Consider the following 20,680-nt stretch of genomic DNA (forward strand, 5'->3'; position numbering starts at 1 on the left):
ACAGGGGCCCTAAGGCTGCACACCCCCACCCAGTGGGGTTTGATGGGGGACCTGAGGCTGCGCACCACCCCTGGTGGGGCTTGACAAGGGTGGGGCTGGCCGGGTCTGGATCTCGCCCAATGGGGGTGGGACCGGCTGGGTCTGGTCTTGCGTGATTTTGAGGTGCCGCAGGTGGGTGGAGACTTGACTCTGGGTCCTGCGGCATGCCCCAGATTCTGAAAGGAGGAAGATTTTCATATACATTCTAATTTTCTTTTATCTCTGACACTTTTATTATAGAGAAAGGGCAAAGAGCAATATCAACCCTTTGTGATCCAATGTCATTTTTGGAATTCAAACAGTCTGGTCGAAATTAATTGACAGGATTGAATGTTGAACTTTTTAATGTTCTTATTGCTCGACGTTGGACCTGCTCCTAGAACCTGGTCTGTCAAGTCAGCCTTGAGGTTGGACCAAAAAGGGTTAAAATATTTCCTCTAATTAATCCCCTTTTAATGTGCATGAATTTCGTGCACTGGGCCACTAGTATATTATAAAGAAGAAAGATCTAAAAGTAACAATCCAAGTTTCCACCTTAGGCAACTAACAAAAATAAGAGTAAATTGAACCCAAGTAAGGTGAAGGAAATAAGTAATAAAAATTAGAGGAGAAATTAATGAAATTAAAAACAGAAAATCAATAGAGAAAATCAATGAAAACAAAAGGTGGTTCTTTGAGAAGATAAAGAAAATCAATAAGACTCTAGCCAGGCTAACTAAGAAAAAACAGAAAGAGGATACAAATGACTCATATCAGAAATGAAAGGATAATAAAGAAATACTATGAATAACACTATGCTCACAAATTTGATAATCTGAATAAAATTGACCAATGCCTTGAAAAACCAAAACACACAAGAAAGACCATACATATTTTGAATATAGCCAACAGAAAAAGGTGAAGGTGAGGGGATATCACTCCCATGAAAATGTTATATGGAAAAATGAAGGGATTTTGCAGATGTAATTAAGACCCCTAATCAGTTTGACCTTTAGTTCATCATAAGGGAGATTATCCCAGGCGGGCCTGACCTAACCAAGTGAGCTCTTTATAAGAGATCTTGGGCTTCCCCCAAGATCAGACTTGAAGCATCAGAGACCCCCTTTTTCCTGCTCATCTTGAAGAAACAAGTTATATACTCACAAGAAAACGAATTCTGCCAACAGCTATGTGAGCTTAGCAGCGGACCCTGAGCCTCGATAAGAACTCAAGGCCTGGCCAACACCTTGATTGAAGCCTTGTGAGGCCCTGAGCAAAGGACCAGCTAAACCATGCCTAGACCCCTGACTCACAGAAAACGTGAAATAGTAAATACGTTGTTTTAAGCTGCTAAATCTGGGGTAATTTTTTATACAGCAATAAATAACTAATACAGTGAAGGAGCAGAGATTCCCAACTAAATAATCTGACTCCAGGACATGTACTTTAAATGCTGGTTCTCAGGTTCTTTCTGACCCCCAAATGAGAGGTTGTTTTTCACCCCCAGACCAACCAATTTTCTAATTCTCCAACACCAACTAGAAGTCCTAAAATTGAATTCCTTCCTTAACTACCTGGAGTTAGACCCCACAGGTTTAAGGGCTTGGTCCAGCAAGACTGCTGTCACTTTAGTAGCAAGCATCAAGTCATCTGTACTTCTGACCGACCATCCATATGCTGGAGGTTCCCACAACTCCCTCCTTAAGGTCAGTAATTTGCTAGAATGGCTTACAGGACTCAGGAAGCCACTTTGCTTATGCATATCCTTGTGATCAAGGACACAAACAAACAGCCCGATGAAGAAGGACACAGGGAGCGTAGGTCCAGAGCATACAACCCTGGACCCAGCGGAGTTGGGGTGTGCCTCTCAGCACATGGATGTGTTCACAAACTTGGAAGCTCCCCAAATCCCGTTGTTTAGGGTCCTTATGTAGGTTTCACTACATAGTCATGATTGATTAAATCATCAGCCATTAGAGATGAACTCAACCTCTAACCTGTCTCTCCTCCCTAGAGATTGGGGTCTGGGGCTGAAAATGTCAGGCTTCTCATCAAGACATGGTCTTTCTGGTGACCAGCTCTCATTCTGAAGTCATCGAGGGCCCAGCCATGCCGCATTAGAACAAAAGACAGTCCTATCATCCTTGCAACTCGGGAAATTCTAAGGATTTTAGGAGCTCTATGCCAGGCACTGGGGACAATGACCAAATATATATTTTCCATCATACCACACTGGTCTTCAGGCCTTTCAGATGAGGACTGGGACTCACACCAGTGGCTAAGTGACCAACAGAAGGCTACATAGCCAGTAACTAGGGGGTTGAGTTAGGACCAATGCCCCAGCAATATCACTTTAGGACTTTTGACTTTTAGCTCTATCCCTGGCCCAGGCTGCAACCCCTAACATACATAAATGCAGGAAAAATAAAACTTTTAAAGAGCATTTTTAACATATAAGAGGCAAGAAAACATTGGTTAAAGGTTAGTAGTTTTCACATAAGTAATATTCATTTTGACTCTCTGAGGTAAGTAAAAGAAGATATGAAAAATGAAGCTCAGAGAGACTAAATAACTTCTCCAAGGTTACACAGTCAGGAGGCCCTGGGATTTAATCCTGGGCCTGACACCCTCTTTCTCCCCGACACCAAAGAACAAAAGGAGAATATATCAGCCATCTTCCAGTTTCCAGTGGATTGGCAGAAATCTTTTGGGAAGGAATATAATCAGGAAATTTCCATCTCCACAGGAAGTAGAAGTAAAGAAAATGAATGATAATTAAAGCATAAAGGATTTAACTTAATCCTAAGGAAGAGTTTTTCAGGGGTAAGGTTAATTAAACACTAATAAGATTTTGGTGTTTTTTTTTTAAATCAATGGCTCTAAAATTCTGCTTCCCATTACTGTTTATGAAGCATCATGAAACACATGAAAACAACAAGGAAAAAGGTTGGGGATAATTTTTCAAGCTAGTCAAAAATGCTGGCAAGCCCAACATTCTTCAAATCTCAGTTTAAGACTAAATTGAGTAAATGATTATAAAGATCAGTCATAGCTTTCTGGGAAACTATAGAACATGTTAATAACATTAAATTTTTACATACTAATTTCCAAGTTTGGAATAAATACTAGCTTTTTTTCATGAAATCAGAGCTATTATTTTTTCAAATTATCAGCAAAGAAAGCAGATGGGTTAAGGCACAGATTCCTGCACTTACTCAGTGCATTTCCTTTATAGGGAACAATCTCTACTGTCCCCCCCCCCCCCAACTAACCACATGGCTGCAAAACTCCCCTCCTCCCCATGGCCCCTGCTTTGTCCTTGCTCTTTCCCTTTGCCACTGCAGGCCTATTGCTACCCCAAGCCTTTGAAGGGTCAGGGGCAGTCTTAGGACAGAAGTTTTCGGTGATTTCATATGCATGTGGTGGAGGCAAGGCATTATGAATATTGAAGGGGCAATTCCAGATTCGACATATTTCTGTATCCCTCCCTGCCCAATTTATTCCTCCAGATCTGGACCAGTACCCCTAAATCCCATTTTTTTCTTTCCACCCCACTTCTTACAGCCAGGACTCCTACTCTAAGTCTTTGGACAAATTGCCCAAGAAAATGGTGGTTTCCTCTGATGTGCTTAACTGTTGGTGTATTCCAGATACCAGCCCTTCCATCTGTAGAGCCCTTATCAACATCTAACTGAGAAGAGAGAGAAAGGTAGGGAAGTAAAGTCAGCATTTTCTTTATTGAAAGGGGTGGGACCATGAATTCTAAGTTGGGAATAAAAGGAATAAGAGGGGTTTAGCAAGGAATGGTCAAGAACAATGATGAAATTTGACAATATGTAGAAAAGTCTTTAAAATTACTATATTTGATTCAGGCATCCCATTTCTGGGAATTAAACAGGGGGAAGATAAAAAAGGTCTAAATAAGTGATATGCCATTTTCATAGATTAGAAGAAGTCTCAATATAGTAAAGGTAAGAAATTATGCCCATTTCACAGATGAATAAACTGAGGCATAGAGAGATTAAATAATTTGTCCAAGGCCATAAAGCTAGTAGGAGGTGAAACCATGATTCAAAACTAAGAGTTTGGACCCAGAAGCCATGCTCTTCTCTCTCTCCCTTCCTCTCTCTCTCTCTCTCTCTCTCTCTCTCTCTCTCTCTCTCTTTCTTCCTGTCCCCTGAGCTCCCACAGTCCCCTAGCCACTGTTCACAAAGCACTTTCTTTTTTGCATGTGTTTGTTTCTTCCACTAGAAGAGCATGAACCACATCTTACCTGCCTTGGCATCTCCAAGTGTCTGGCACACAGGAAATACTCAAAATATGTTTATTGAACCCCAAATCTATTTTTTGAAACAATAGAATGATTTATTGGTAAGTGGCCTAATCATTAAGATTTATACTTCTGCCATCACAGAATTCTGTAAATTAGACACAGACATAGCCCAAAATACACATATTTAATAATGACTCTTAAGAAAAATAATTTTCTTAGCTTTGGGTTGTTAAATAATTTGAATAGCAGGCTCAGAATTAATTTTTAATATGACTTTCTGAATAGAAAATTCATAGACATTTCTGACCATGATATTATTTGACAGCAAAAATCTAGTAAGTCCTTTTATTTTTTATACTGGGGGGGAGCAATAAGTATTAAATGCTGATACTACCATTAAAACTATAAAATTATAAAGAGGACAACAAATAAAGCTTCATTTAAAAAAAGGAGAAAACTTAGAATTTTTATGCCCTTTATACTTACAATAAAAATACTAAATCTGGGGGAAACTTGTGGGACCTGTGAAGTGGCTAAACAACCACCAAAAATTAGCTTAAGAAACTGGAGGTGTAAAAAATCTGGAAACCCAGGCAAAACTGTGGACACCTAAATTCATCTCTGGTTTATGTAGTGACTTGCTGTGTTTCAAGGTCTTTACAATGTTATATATAAGCAGTCCCCTCAGCCCTGACCACTTGAGTCATAATAAATCCAAAGCACCTCTTTTCCTTGACCTCTTAGCATTCCCAGGATTTTACAAAACTCATGATCAAAAATGTTTATAGAGAAAACTAGAGGCCCGATGCAAGAAATTCGTGCAAGGGGTTTGGCCCTCGCAGCCCTGGCCAGCCCTCGCAGCCCTGGTCAGCCCTCGCAGCCCTGGCTTCGTCCAGAAGGTCGTCCGGAAGGTCATTCAGCTGTTCAGTCTAATTAACATATTAGCTCTTTATTATATAAGATGACCTCCTGCTGAAGAGGTTCAATTTTAGTATTCAACCAAGGCAGGAAAGACAAGAATACTTACTGGTAACCAGTTTTTTGTTTTGTTTTGTTTTTGTTTTTTTAAATATATTTTTATTGATTTCAGAGAGGAAGGGAGAGGGAGAGAGAGAGAAACATCAATGATGAGAGAGAATTATTGATTGGCTGCCTCCTGCATGCCCCCTACGGGGGATTGAGTCTGAAACCCAGGCATGTGCCCTTCAGAATCAAACCCAGAACCCTTCAGTCCACAAGCCGATGCTCTATCCACTGAGCCAAACTGGCTAGGGCACCAGTTTGTTTTTGATGAACACCACTGTATTACTCAAGGTGCTACATAGAAGCGATCCAATAAGATAGGAGAGAGAGAGAGATTTATTTTAAGAAATGGGCTCATATGATTGTGAGGCTGGCAATTCTGAAATATACAGACAGGGACGGCTGGCAGGCTGGAGACCCAAGGAAGAGGTGATGCTGCAGCTCGAGTCAGAAGGTTGTTTGGAGATAGACTTCCTTCCTCCTTTAGGGACCCCAGTCCTTTCTCTTAAGACTTTCAATTGATTGGGTGAGGCTCACCCACATAATACAGAATAATCCTCTTTACTCAGAATCTATTTAAATGTTAATAACATGTTGACCAAAAACGGTTACCATAGCCTAGGAAGTTGACACATAAAATTAACTATCACAACCATCAATCTTCCTTATTATTTCTGTTATTACAACTACAATTTGTTTCTCCCTTAAACAAATCAAGCTAGTTCTTCTACAAACTGTGTGCAAGATTTCTGTGTACTAAAATCTACATCAAATATCTGCTGGCCTGTGTTTTCCTTGGCCTACATATTACACAACTGTAGGTGATAGAGTTATTTGCTATATTTTCTGTTCACTAATATTTCCTAGAGGCACTACAGAACTAGGTTGTATCACATTCCACCAGCATGCATCTCTCATCAATTAAAGTATCCCAGTTGCTTTGATACAGATAAGTAATTGCAATCCTTTTGTTTATAAATCTGTGTCTTGGATTAAACATTCATGGCATCTATACAGTGAACAAAAATACACAAAGTATTCCACCTCTAATGAAAGTTTAATCAGGATCTGATAACAGGGGCTCACAGAGAGCCCAGGGCAGCAACTGTGGTGTGATCTCCTTGCTGGTCAAAGGTAGGGGTAGCAGTTCTCACCTGGCCACCTGTGACAGCCACCACGCCTCTCCACTGCCAGACCTCTCACCCATCTTAACTACTTCCTGCTTCCATTTCTGTACACTATATAACTAAATGGCTGTGGCATTCCTGGACCAGGAACAAAGCTCCCAGGAGATGGATTTGGAGGAGATAACTAGGAAAATTTCATTTCTTGACAAATGGAGGGAAATCTTTAGTTATCACAGGTAAGATGCTCTCGTTTTCTCATTTTTCTATTTCTAGAAATAGAACCAGAGGGATTTTAGGTGTTTAAGTAGTCAGCTTTTATCCTTGCTCCATGAAAAGTCTCCATTATCAATTTACATTTAAAACACTTCAGGTATAACTATTTGCAGAAAAAGGCTTTCCCAGCAAGGCTGGGTTGAGGAGGTTTGCATGTAAGGGTAGAAAAGAGTGAGTAATTTTCTTGATGTTTCTCTTTCATCTTTAGGTTGGGAACCAATAATACAACTCCTCAGGTAATTACTTTTCTCAAAGCCAATGTGTTTTCTTCTAGTTGCTTCTTCAAACAACCACGTTAACAGCAAAACCCACTTATTCTATGCACATAATGTCACTCAGGCACCAGCATTTAACATGTGAAAACATATAGCTAGAAAGCCTGCTGAATATCTTTTCTTGTGCTTTCTTTTTTTCATAAAGATCTCTTTCTACTTTTAAGAGCTATTTTTCATCATTAAAGCACCATATGGTTATTATTTTAGAAAAAAGTAATATTAGAATCTAGAGTTTCCACACTTGTGAAATGACACTGTATTCTGAGAACAAAGAGCTCAGTGTCCCTGAAGAAAAGCAGTTTTGAAAACACTTACCTTTATTCAACTTCTGAGAAATTGTTTTCCTTCACCATTTTCAAAGGAGAGAAAGATGACAGAATTCTGGTGTTAAGAAAGTATTTTAAAATCTGTTATACAATGTAAGATAAAAAGTGTTTGTATTTCATGTCACCTGAAAAGGTTAGAAGGTAATAGACTTAGTATTTAGATACTAATTCAATCATTGAATAAACACAGCACAAAATATTAAGGTGATTTTCAGTAGTATATGATATGATCAAACAATTGAATTATTAATACTTTAACCACAACACTAAAGCATCTTGCCCCAACTAACCTATGATCAAAAGCCTTATTTGTGCTACTCTCTTAACTGTAGTCTAAATGAGAATCAGGGAGATAGTGATTGTATTTTAGTCCTGGAAGTATTAAATGGAGATAGCTGACATTTGGGGAAATAGAATGCTCAAATGATAAAATAATCTTTGAAAGAAAATAAATAAATAAATGCCAAGTTATGCCTTACACCCTGGCACAAAGGTAAAGATTTTCCATTTGATTTACAAAATGCATCTTATCCCATCAGTAGCCTGTGACTTGGATGCTATATTTCTGAGATAATAAAGCATCTTTGCCTCTAGGAATCCAGAAAAACTAAGAAAGCAGTTTCTTTCATGCTTCAGCTACCAATAGGGCAGATTTGTTTCATAACATTAGTGTAGAAGTTAAGTAAATTGGAAGAAGAGGTGATGCTAACATATTTAAATGCCATAAAATCAGTCACAAAAAATAAAAATAAATTTTTTGCCTTATAGATGGGGCATGAATTTTTTTTAAAGAAGAAAATTTGCCCTAGCTGGTTTGGTTCAGTGGATAGAGCATCAGCCTGTGGACTGAAGGGCCCTGGATTCAATTCCAGTCAAGGGCACAAGCTCAGGTTGCAGGCTTGATCCCCAGTAGTGCAGGAGGCAGCTGATCAATGATTCTCTCTCATCATTCTATCTCTCTCTCCCTCTCACTTCCTCTCTGAAATCAATAAAAATGTATTTTTAAAAAAGGAAGAGAAAATTATACTCACTTATTGGGGAATAGGAATCTGAGAAAAGTAAAGGGAGGTAACTTGACTTCATTTACTGGCCAGTTAACAATATAATGAAAAATACCTTGTATAGACTTGAAAGAGTTACTCATTATTTATAAGATGGTGTCCTCTCAAAACGAGACACACTGACATTTATATTCTTCCCTAAACATAATTTCGAGTCAAGGTCTTGATAGCATTAATTATGTTTCCATAGTTGCATTTAACCTCCTCGAGTCACATAAAACTTAGGAGAAGCCCCTTTGACACAGACACTGGCGTTTTTCTGCCTCTTTTATTGGTATGTATCACAATTTTCAAACATCTTGAAAAGGGAGACAACATTTTCTGATAAAAATTATTTCAGAGAGAAAGAAAGAAAAGGGGAGAGGTCATCACAGCACTGTTTGCTTTGTTTTTGGTGGTGGCATGTTACTCAGAATCATGAAGGCAGTCATGTGTCTGCTGCTAAGAGTGAAGATGGATCAGGAACACCTCAGCCCAAAAGACAAGGACTCTTGCCATCAAGTGGCCCTTGTTCTACTTCCAAGCCCTCTATCATCTCTTCAAAATCAAGCAGCTTTCCTATCTCCCTAGCAATGGCCACGGTGAGTACAGCTTGTCAATTAAACATGAAATGAAACGTAATCTTCCCCAAACAACAGGGCTGGAGAATCTTATCTGCTGTCATGTGAGAGCATTATGAAGATAAGACTACAGACGGTTGTTATTGGTAGAAGGAGCATATAATTAAAATGACTTATTTATAGTATTTTTCAAGGGCACTGCTGACATTACAGTCTTTTCCTCCCAAATTATGAGTCTCTCTTTATTCACTTCCTGGACCTGACAGTTAAATTGGAGGAAGTAAAGTCAGATGAGTCACCATATAAGGTAGGGTAGGGTAGGTTGGCTGGGGAGTGCTGCAAACGTGCAAGACAATGTTGAGGGGTGAGACAGGACCCTGTCCGAGCGTGGGCAGGAGGAAGGGAGGTGGAGACCTGTGCCAGACCCAGTCCTGGGCAAGAGCTGATCTCAGGAATAAAAGATTTTCTGGGACTGCCGACTAATATGCAGATTTGAAAAATAACCTAATACTTGAGGATCCAAGTAGATCTGGAAGCTTTGGGTTCTAAGGACCATTTGCTCATTTCAAAATTTGGCCAGGGTGGGGGCAAAAGGCTATGGAGACCAGCTAGGAGGCAGGACCAATAGCAATTCACTGGACTAAACAGGTCAGGGCTGGAGACAGGGCTTTGGCAAGTCTCCAAAGAACCAGCTGTTGTAGTCAAAGAGCCACGTTGGAAACTGGGGAAGCTCAGCCAAGGACGGAGCCAGGAAAACAGTCCCTGCTAGGGTGAGAGAGCTCTCCAATTACACAGCCCTCCAATGTAGCCCCCACATTCACCTCATCTCCCAACCTCACACTGTATTCTAGAGCCTTGGGCAGAGACCTCTCCCTACCCTAAGAGCAAGAGGAGGAGGAAGCATCCCCTCCTGACCACAGGCTGTCCTACCCCTGGGCACAGGCGCAGAAACTTCCGGGCTGAGCCTGGCCATCTGAGCACACAGCAGCAACAGGTGTCCTGTGCTCATAGCTCCATGGGCCGGCACCATCCTTGGCCCCTGCTGAGGGGGCTATTGAGGGGGCCTGGAACCCCTTCAGGGGGAGTCACAGTCTCCACCTGTTTTTTTAAAAATCCTCACCCAGGCATATGTTTTACTGATTTGAGAGAGAGGAAGGGAGAGGGAGAGAGAGAGGGAGAGAGAGAAAGAGAGAGGGAGAGAGAGAGAGAGAGAGAGAGAGAGAGAGAGATCAATATGAGAGAGAAACATGGATTGGTTGCCTCCCCTACATGCCCCAAGCATCATCCCATAACCTTTTGGTGTCTGGGATGATGCTCCTACCAACTGAGCCACCCAGCCAGGGCTGTACCTGCTTTTTGAGCACAGAAGTGGAGCTGGCCAGACCACAGTGTTTCCTGCTCTGAATATGGCCTTTCCTTAAGCTCCCCAGATGAAACATCAGATTTAGGGACTCCAGCCCCACCCTCACCTCCCTCACCCCATTGCTTTTTATCATGCATGTTCTCACAGGCCCCACTGTCACATGTGCAGTACAAGTGTAATGGAGACCTATTTGCTCCTCATCAAAAGTCCACCTTAATCCACCTTCCCTCTTCTACTTGAATGCCAGACGTCACAGAAGATAGGTCAGCAAGGCTCTCATAAGATGCTACACTTTGCTTGCTGGCCTCCCAGCCCCTGGGTGGTGCCTTCACTTGTGTCTTAGGTATCTATCTAGTGAATCCTCCCCTTTGGGTAATGAAGACAGGTGATGCGTCATACTGTGAGTGTGGTTACGCGGCCACACTATGCTAGAGGAACAAAAGTTAGAGCAACTAGCTATATTTTACTGGCCAAGATAATGCTTTTAATGAACACCCTCTAATAAAAAGAATGTAGTATTGAAATAAATGCTTATGGAGAATATCACTTTAAAATTTATATATATCTGGGAATAGGCTACTTTTTGTGTGAAAAAGAGAAAAACTATGATTCTCTACTGGTATTTGCCTGTGTATGCTGCAGAAATTCCAGACGAGTGCATAGCGTGGAGCCATGGGAGCATGGGGACCAGAGGCACGGGTGTGAGGGAGTCTTTCTTGGTGGCCTTCTTTTACTCTGGATTTTGAACCATGTGAATGTACAATCTATTTTTAAAAACACACATACAAACTTTAAAAATAGAAAAAAGCATTCACAGATACTTCCAAGGTGGACCCTCCCTTGAGTAAGAGTGAATCTCCTCCTGACTGCCTTTGCATTGGGACATTGTAGCTGGCTTCAGACTTGACCCGAAACATCGGCTCTTCTGGGTCTTGAGCTGATGGCCTTCAGATGGGAACTGCAGCATCAGCTCTCCTGGTTCTCAGGCCTGCAGACTCAGACTGGAACTAAACCATCAGCTTACCTGAGTTTCTGACCTGCCTACTCACCCTTCAGATCTTGGAACTTGTCCACCCCTATAATCATGAGAGTCAATTCCTTATATTCAGTCTCCTCTCTGGTTTCCTACCCCAGCCTGAGTCAATGTTTGGTCTTGGTTAAGTCAGCATGCTTTATTTCCAAATCTTTAAGACAGAAGAGAGAGTGAAGAGAGGAAGGACAATGTAACTCTTTCCTCCCCTGCTAGTGATTTTATTTCAAGTCCGTGGGTATGTGTGTGTGGAGGGTGGGTGAAGAATGGTAAATTTTTTTTGATTCTCATCTCACAGTAATTCTGCGGGGCATATAGAGCAGGTATTATTTTCTATATTTCACAGTTGATAAAACTGAGACCAGTGACCTCTCTACACTCACTTTGATAATTGACTGAACTGAGCACCTTCTATGCTTAACTTCCAGTGAAACAAAGATAAATCAGGCATTAACTGGTTTTTTATCTAAAGTAAATGACTTCAACAATTTGGCTTCAGTTTTATCCTTTTTAAAAAGAGGGGGGATTTCATTCTGTGATCCACTGGGTCCTTAGATTTCACAAATGTTAGGATTCAGTGCCTAGGTGTCTACGTCCTCTTGTACTATCATAGTAGAACATTGGAGCCTTTGCCTGGGCTCTAAGTGGTTCTAGGATGAGTGAGCATCTAGCTTCAAAAGTCTTGGGCAAGAGATGAGGCACAAGTTTTCCTCCAGCAGATGTAGTTAGAGAGTTGGCTAAGAAAGAGATCTTGCCTCTGTGTTTCTGAGATCGTGGGGAAGTGGGGACACAAGGAGAGGATATTAGGATTCCCATGAGATCATTTACTGGGGGGATACTTTTTAAGCCAGCACCACCTTCTGCCTAGAAGCCAACACCTTAATGATTTTTAAGTCACTATCATCTCTTTGGGACATTCTTTTGCATCTGTTCTGCCTATATCTCTCATGGGTGACAGCGTGTCACTATTCAGTCATTTTCCCCAATCTGTCTTTGCTATTTTAACCTTTATACTTATGATTGATCAGTAGCAGAGGATTAAACAAGATTAAAATGATCAATGTTAATATAAATGTACCTGTTTGTGTGCAGATTTATGAACCAGATTCGTTGTGAATCAACTAGATTATTCTGCATGACCACTTAGCCAGGGTAGTGGAAGGCCTGGGAACAGGGAGTAGAGACAGACAGCAGGGCTTACAATCTGGCTCTAACACAGTCTAGATAAGCGTCATAGTGATGTCTTCACCTCTTTGTACCTCAGTTTCCTAACTGTAGAACAGGCATGATAATATCTGCGTCAGAGAGTGATTTTGAGAACCAAGGGTCCTAATTAATATAAAATGCTTAGAACAGGGCCTGGCACACAGCGAAAACTTAAAATCTGAACTGCTAATTGGTTCTTTTTATAGGCAATTAGCTCAGTCTCACACAATGTTTCTACGTTGGCTTTCTGAGGGTTGGTAATTCTGATTGTATTTCAGCCTTCCTTCTTAGAGTAATGTGAGAGCCTGACATCAACTTCCTTAGACATTTCAGAGACCACATGTAATAGGTTGTTGTCTCTTTTTATCAATGAAAAACTTGGAATGAAAAATTAAGTATCAGTTTGATGCCAGTTCCCTTATATGTCTATAATTGAGGTGGTGGTAGAATCCAGGGCCTTCACTGACCTATCTCATCTTATTGTCAACCCATGTCCTCTGCACAGTGCACAGTGCACGGAAACTGTGATAATGTGACTGTATCACATAGGAAGCTGTGATTGTGAGGAGCCCAAATCAAATCACTGGGGCCAGATTAAAGCCACAGCCTTAGTCTGGAAGCTATATATCAGCAAACATGGGGGAAATAGTGTGTCACCATTGTGACGAACCATTTGATAAACTTTCCTCATGTAAAATTGGTGGATTCTTAATCCATTAAATTATCATAAATCAAAGGCTTTCATTCATGGATAAAGGCACATTGTTGATGCTGCTTGGAGGTTGGCCCTGTCTTGAACACATTTATCCATGATTTAAATGAAGAAATGGAAGTCCAGTGGTCAGATTTGCATGTGATATAAAGCCGAGAAGGACATTAAATGAGCTGAATGACAAAATCAGGACCCAAAAATGTCATAATCTGCGTGAAGGGACTAATTCATTATGAGGAATTTGAAAGGAATAAATGTTGAGCCTTGAATTCTAAAAAAAAAAAAAAAATACTTCCAGAGCCTTCCAGTCTCCCTCTGTTCTGTGGAGGCAGGAGAGTCTGGGTCTGAATTCTCTCCTTTCTCCCAAACACAAACACAACGCAATCGGACACCTCCCCAATGACTCCCATCGCAATTCTCTCCCTTTGGAAAAGACTGGGAGACAGAGGAGTCGGACCACTATAGCCTGAAATGGATTGATGGGGTATTAAGGAAGTCCCAGAAGTAGAAATGATCGATTTTTCTTTCAAAAAAAAAAAAAAAAGACTTATTCCCATTATGTGGGCCAGATGATAGGGTGTCCTTTAAATTGTGGTCCCATTAATTAAACACTCCCTGGGACTTGAAGATGACACCTTGGGGCTCTGAATACGTGTGTCCCAGGAGGTCGTTTGGAAGCTTGGCCAATTCTACACGTTTTGGCAGTGCAGCTGCCTGGCAAATTATCAGAGCTATTGAATCCTAACATCCCCTGAAGCATGCATTTTGTCACCATTCTGCTGTCTTCTTCCCCCTCTGTTTGAAGTAGGCATGTGTGGGATTTCTTGCCATTGGCACACACTCTTTGCTGGGAATCTGCTCAGGAAGTAGGGGTAGGTGAAGGGCCCTACGTACCCTTGCTTTCCCCAGCTCTCCTGTTTCTCACATTTTTGTGGCCCTATTTCCAATAGTATAGCCTTCTTCCTCCCCCAATCTAACATCTTAGGTGGATGTGCTGCAGTGAACTCTGGTCAGGACTGCTGGCCCCATTGAGCTCGTGGACAAGGGGTGCACCTGCCTCTGGGCTCTTCCACCAGCCTCACGCCACTGCCTTCCTTCCCTCCAGTGGCAATTTTCCATCCTCCTCCACAATCAGGCCCTTCTCCGGGACCCATCCTGGAACACACTCCTGTAGCCTCTTTTATTGGCAGCCAATAAACAAACCTTGGTGTATTTGCAACTCTACCCAGCAGGATCACACTACACTGGCTGGACCGCATGTAACGCTGGGAGAGCAAATATTCTGGGGAGACTGTAATAGATGAAGCTGTAATAGAGAATAGAGGGCAGCAGGCAAAGAGATGGCTTCGGGGGAGCAGGAAACACAGCCTGGTGGCCCCAGCATAAAGTCTGGCCGATAGATGGACCCCAGGAGATGTTTACTTAATTCATTAATTCACTGCTCTGGATGATCCCCTGGAGAGGCATCTCAGCATGAGATGGTGGGTATCATTCTTGTGCCACTTCAGATGCACCCTTTAACCTGCTCCATCCTGCTTTCTGCCTATGAGACTGACTGTAGTGCTCCCTCCTCCTCTGGCTTCCTGTCCAGTTTATCCAGTGGGAACCCTGGAGGGAGACTGGAGGGAGGGAAGGGAATGAAGTCAGGTTGTGCAGAGCTGGTTGGATCCCCCTCCTCCAATGCAGCCCCCTTCCTTGGACTCTCCTTCTTGGTTCAGGTAACCACTCCCCCCTCCTCCCACCGCATTAGTCATTGTGGTTTCCCCATAAGTATCCCACATCTTTGTAAATAGTTCCTGTATTAAACTTTCCTCAAGTTAATTATCCTGACTTGAGAGAGCCACTGTTTCCTGCTGGGACCCTGACTGGTATATGTTGAAAGGATTGCATTTGGGTTCTGGCACTGCCATTTACTAATTATGTAACCTTGGGCATCCCAATTAATTTAATTGCTCTGGGCCTCAAGATCTTCACATGAAAAATGAAAGGATTGAATTAGATTTTTAAAAAATTATTTAACAAATGCTTATTGTGAGCTACTCTGTACCAGGCACTACTCCAGATGTGGACAAATCCATGGCGAACACAACCCCTCCAAGAGCCTAGTCTGATAGTCCAAGAGGCACTAATTCTGACAATCTCTGTTCCATGATGAGCCAGTAATTTTTAAGACAAGAAAAGATTTATGGAAGGAGTTTCAAAGAGAATTATTCTACTTCATGTTGGGTGGGGGTGAGGGGGTAGAAGAGGACTGGACTGGACCAGGTTGTCCCAAGGAAACTCTAAGCCCAGTGACAAGGGACAAACAGCTGGAATAAGGAAATTAAACCTGGTGAGTGTGTGTGTGTGTGTGTGTGTGTGTGTGTTTTGTGTGTGTGTGTGTTAATGATCATCATCATTATCATCATCACAGCAAACAGGAAATAGGTATCCATTACAAATCCTAGAAAACAAAGAGAAAAACTATAAACTGTATTTGTCTTTATTAAATAGTAATGATCATTACAGTCATTTATTAAGACCACTTACCATTGTGTCTAGTTACCAGGCAGCAGAGCAACATATGTATGTCACTGAACATGCCTCAGGTTAATCTTGTTGTAAATTATATTTATGTAAAATAAACAGTAAGATGAAGCACCTTTGCTGTCACTCTAACCAGTGGGGGTTGGCCTGAGAGGCCTGCAGGCCTCTGTCCTAGGCCTCCCCAGGTACATCTGGATGGTGACTCTGCAACAGAAACAGGAGATGGGATGGTTTGACTTGCAGAATTTTTCTAATTGAATTTGTATTCTAAGCCTTTTTAGTCTCAACAGTCTTAATCTCTGCATTCACACACAGCTTCTCCCTCATTCCTGCCAGTCTCCGGTCTTTTTCCCTGTGTTAGGACTTTCTTCCTACTGCATAAGATGTTTCAGCGCAGACAAGCTGTTTCACAAAGGTAGTAGCACCCTCCGTTTACTCAGCAGTATGGTCCCAAAGCCATTTTTCTTACCTTTTCTCTTTCAAGGATAACCATGTTAATCAAGCAGGGGTTCTCCCCATTTTGGGATAAGCAAATAAATCTTACAGCGGCTGGGCAACCTGTCAATTTCACACGGTCAGTAGGAGCATAACTGGGATTTCTCTGCACTGATCAGCCTTTCCTCTGTGCTATGTAGCCTTGATGGCAAGGAACCACTTTCTGTCACTTTCAGTCCTCTGCTGGGGATGTCCTGGGCTGGTGGCCCTCTTTGGCCATGGTACACACTAAGTCTGTGTCTTCTAAGAGCAGCCTCTGTGCCCATCTGCTCCCTCTCCTTGGTTGACAGTCACAAATGGTACATACAGGATTAAAGCTGGGGAGGCAACCAGTGGTGTTAGAATGGGCACAAATTCCAGCTCTGCTTCTACTAGCTGGGTGACCTTTGGCAAATACTTCTCTGTAAAAGGGGGTAATAATGTACCTACTTCAAATAATTAAATTAACATAGTGAATGTAAAGCACTTAGCCCAGTGCCTGGTGCATAAAAATACTCAATAAATGCTAGATGTCATTTGCCAGCCTAGTTGAATGCCACCTCTTCCAAAGCCTTCTCAAGTACTTCAGTCAAAGGTGCTCTCTCCTTCCTTTGTTCGTTCATGGTACTTTGCACTTGATTTGTGGAATTTCACACCTCTGTCTTGTACATAGTTGTGGGATGTTAGACTTTCACATATCTATAGCCCACACAGGATTAGCACATGCTAAATGATGAATACACCTCTGATTATGAATGGATTCCTTTTTTTCATGTGTTTGGTTTATAAAAGGCTTGTTTCCATTTTGATGGTTTCAAATGTCAATGTACTATCAAGTACTTTGGAAGACCTTAAGGATTCTGGGGCAAGAGAACAGAAAATGCTTGTTTAATATCATTGAAACCACTATTGTACTCAGGCCAGAAACACAGTCCTGTATATTCCTTTAAAAAAGAGAGAGAGAGAGCTATTTCCTCCTTTAGGTTTACTTCTTTTTATTTATTTATTTTTTAATTGATTTCAGAGACAGGAAGGGAGAGGGAGAGATAGAAACATAAATGATGAGAGAGAATCATTGATCTGCTGCCTCCTGTGCACCCCCTACTGGGGATAGAGCCCAGAAACCACGCATGTGACCTGACCTAGAATTGAACTGTGACCTCCTGGTTCATAGCTTTATGCCCAACCACTGAGCCACACCAGCTGGGCTTCCTTTTTTTTCTGGAGCAAGTCATGAATATAGGGACAGCAGCACAAGGACAGAGCCACAGCCTGGAGTGTACTGTGTGGGGTAAAAGGAGAGATGGCTAGCAATGAAAAGGGATACAAGGATCCTTTCATCAAATAGGGATGATATAGGTTTAGGGTTGGCACACTGAGCTTTGAGGATAAAATGTCCTCAGTGAACCTAACATGAATCTTTTGCTCAGGACTTTACAATTAAAATAGAGAAGCGTAGCTCTAAATGTAGAAAGGGGACAGGCCACCTCCATGGTTTCACTGCCTTACTTAAGATTGATGAGGAATGTGTCTCAGAATTATCTTCCTTGGAACTCACCGTTTGTATCCCCTCCTCTCAGAAGCTGCGGCAGAGCCTCTTTGGAAATACGGTCTATGTCTTCAGCTGTGATTGGAAAAAGGCCTGTTTCAGGTTCCATGAGCCTTTTTCTGACCTGGCTTTTGCTTTGGAAGTGGGAAAGGTAATAGCAGGTGACAATTTTTAAAAACCCCAATTCCGTGTTCCTTATCTATGTTTCCTTTCATTCTCATTCCTGTAACACATGTTTTCATTATAATAACTTGTAAAAACATCAATAATTTAAAAATTGACCTTAAATGATAACAGACTGTTTACAATTATAACTTACTGTCTGGGTTGTAACAAAGACTCAGACTTCTTTTTCTTCTCTCTCCCTCCTTGTAACTTCCAATTTTCCTGGCTCTTTACCCAAGTCCTAAGCATCCCTGAGGATTTAGAGGCAGGAGATCTAGCAACTTCTCTCTGGCTTATTCAAAACCTCAATAATTCATGTCATTGATCACCAGTAACACAGAATTTCAAGAGCTAGACATCTATTTCCTCCTCTCCTACAAATGTGCAAGTTGATATGAAGCAGGGGCACCATGGAGGCAGGGTGAAGAGGGCATATATCCTCAGGTGCCAGTGCTCCATAAAGAAGTTGATCACTGCAGATTCCAGCTTGGCAGCAGCCCAAGGAGAAGGGTAGGTCAGTGTAGTACAATGTCCCTTGCTCAGTAGGGGATGCTGTACACCAGAAGGGAAGCGCTGCGCAGAAGAACAGAGCATGACATTCACTTGCATGAGGTCTCCCTTGGAACTCAGTCCTGAGAGGTGTGAAGCCCTGCACCCAGCCTTACCATTCATCTTCCCCTTTGCAGGGAGGTGCCCAAAGCATTCAGATGGCCGTACAAGGATTGATCATCAAGTACTTGCTGTTTACAAGGGAGGGGAAAGACTGTAACTTCCACAGGTAAGAGGAAGTACTTGGGAGAGTTACTCATTTCCTGAGAACCTTTATATGCTAGATAATCACAGCAGAAATCCCTGGGTCCCCTCAGGAAAGGGACTTGCTCACAGACAAAAATGGGGCTGGTTCTTCCCTCGGAGCTGGATTCTATGATGGGGATGGCTGTCCTGGAGTTACTCTCAAAGCACAGCTGAAGAACAATGCTGACAGTTTTATGCTCTGCTGCAGATCACCCTGTCAGGTAACATAAAGGTCTTGGGTGGGTTCCTTGATAATATTTGACAGAAAGTTTCAACCTAGCAATTCCAGGGAGGATCAAAATGGCAATGAAAACCCTTGATAAATGAAGTACTAATCTTCCTCTTTAATCAGGCTACCAAAGTACAGTGTTTGGTAGTTGCCATTAGTTCAAATTACTTTATTTTAGAAGTTAACAAACCCTATTGTTTGCAAAACTCTATGCTTGCTATTAGAGAAAATATAAATAAGTAAAAGGCATCTATTTGCCTTCAAGCAAGGTAAGTTATCACCAAAACTAGAATTAAATGTACAATATATTCTAAGGTGATGAATTGCCAGGTTCCTTAGAAGCAGAGCCAGAGCTGGAATCCTTATATGAGGGGTTAATGAAGAGAATTCCCTCAGCGGAAACCTGGGAGAGAGAGTGGGAAGCTGGATGAGAAAGGAGAGGCTGAGAAGGAATAGGATTCTGAATGGTGACTCTAAATGACACACTAGATCAGATAGATTTAATTGACATTTACAGAATATTTCACCCCAAAACTACAGAATATACATTTGTTTCAAGTGCACACAGGTCTAAAGATAGATCACATTTTAGGACACAAAACAAGTCTCTACAAGGTCAAGAAGATTGAAATCATATCAAGCATCTTCTCAGATCACAATGGCATGAAATTAGAAATAAACTACAGTAAAAACACCCAAAAACATTCAAACACATGGAGGATAAATAGAATGTTATTAAACAATGAATGGGTTACCAGTGAGCTCAAGAAAGACATAAAAAATTTCCTGGAGACAAATTAAAATGAACATACAACTACCCAAAATCTCTGGAACACAGCAAAAGCAGACCTGAGAGGGAAGTTCATAGCACTACAGGCCTATTTTAAAAAACAAAACAAAAAAATTTACAATAAACTATTTAACCCTACAATTTAAAGAATTAGAAAGATAACAAGAAAAACCCAGAGTGACTAGAAGGGAGGAAATAATAAAGATCAGAGCAGAAATAAATGACAAAGACTGAAAAAACTACAAAAAATCAATGAAACCAAGAGCTGGTTCTTTGAAAAGAAAAATGAGATTGATGAACCTTTAGACATATTCATCAAAAAACAAAGAGAGAGGGCCCAAATAAATAAAATCAGAAACAAAAACAGTGAAGTAACAACTGACATCACAAAAATACAAAGGATAATAAGGAAACTGGAGGCCCAGTGCATGAAATTCGTGCACAGAGGGGGGGTTTCCCTAGCCCGGCCTGCACCCTGTCCAATCTGGGACCTCTCAGGGGATGACTGACTGCAGGTTTAGGATCGGGCCTAAACCGGCAGTCGGACATCCCTCTCACAATCTGGGATGACTGGCTCCTAACCACTCGCTTGCCTGCCTGCCTGATCACCCCTAACTGCCCACCCCTGCAGGCCTGATCTTGCCCCCAACTGCCCTCCCCTGCCGGCCTGATCACCCCTAACTTCCTCTGCCTTGGCCCCCACCACAATGGCTTTGTCCGGAAGGAAGTCGGACGTCTGGAAGATGGCCGGTTGACCCAGTCTAATTAGCATAATACCCTTTTATTAGTATAGATAGATTGTATAGGATAGGATTGCTTAACTGGGGGGAAAAGCCTTTTTCAGCAGGAGGAGATGCTCTTGGAAGACAAAAACACATAATCCCTATATCTGGCCTGATAGCCAG

At 41.7% G+C, this 20,680-nt stretch overlaps 1 protein-coding gene across 1 annotated transcript in view; it reads left to right on the forward strand.

Annotated features, from left to right (window-relative positions):
* The first annotated feature begins 6,564 nt into the window (after nt 1-6,564).
* The window catches only part of MINDY4B (MINDY family member 4B), a 44,394-nt gene continuing 30,278 nt past the window's right edge, over nt 6,565-20,680 (forward strand). The window contains exons 1-5 of the mRNA XM_059691664.1: nt 6,565-6,677; nt 6,923-6,950; nt 8,790-8,957; nt 17,828-17,947; nt 18,648-18,739. Of these exons, the coding sequence (XP_059547647.1) occupies nt 6,565-6,677; nt 6,923-6,950; nt 8,790-8,957; nt 17,828-17,947; nt 18,648-18,739 (521 nt within the window). The remainder of the gene's footprint in view (nt 6,678-6,922; nt 6,951-8,789; nt 8,958-17,827; nt 17,948-18,647; nt 18,740-20,680) is intronic.

The sequence above is a fragment of the Myotis daubentonii genome, chromosome 3, assembly GCF_963259705.1.
Source record: "Myotis daubentonii chromosome 3, mMyoDau2.1, whole genome shotgun sequence".
In the NCBI taxonomy this organism is placed as follows: domain Eukaryota; kingdom Metazoa; phylum Chordata; class Mammalia; order Chiroptera; family Vespertilionidae; genus Myotis; species Myotis daubentonii.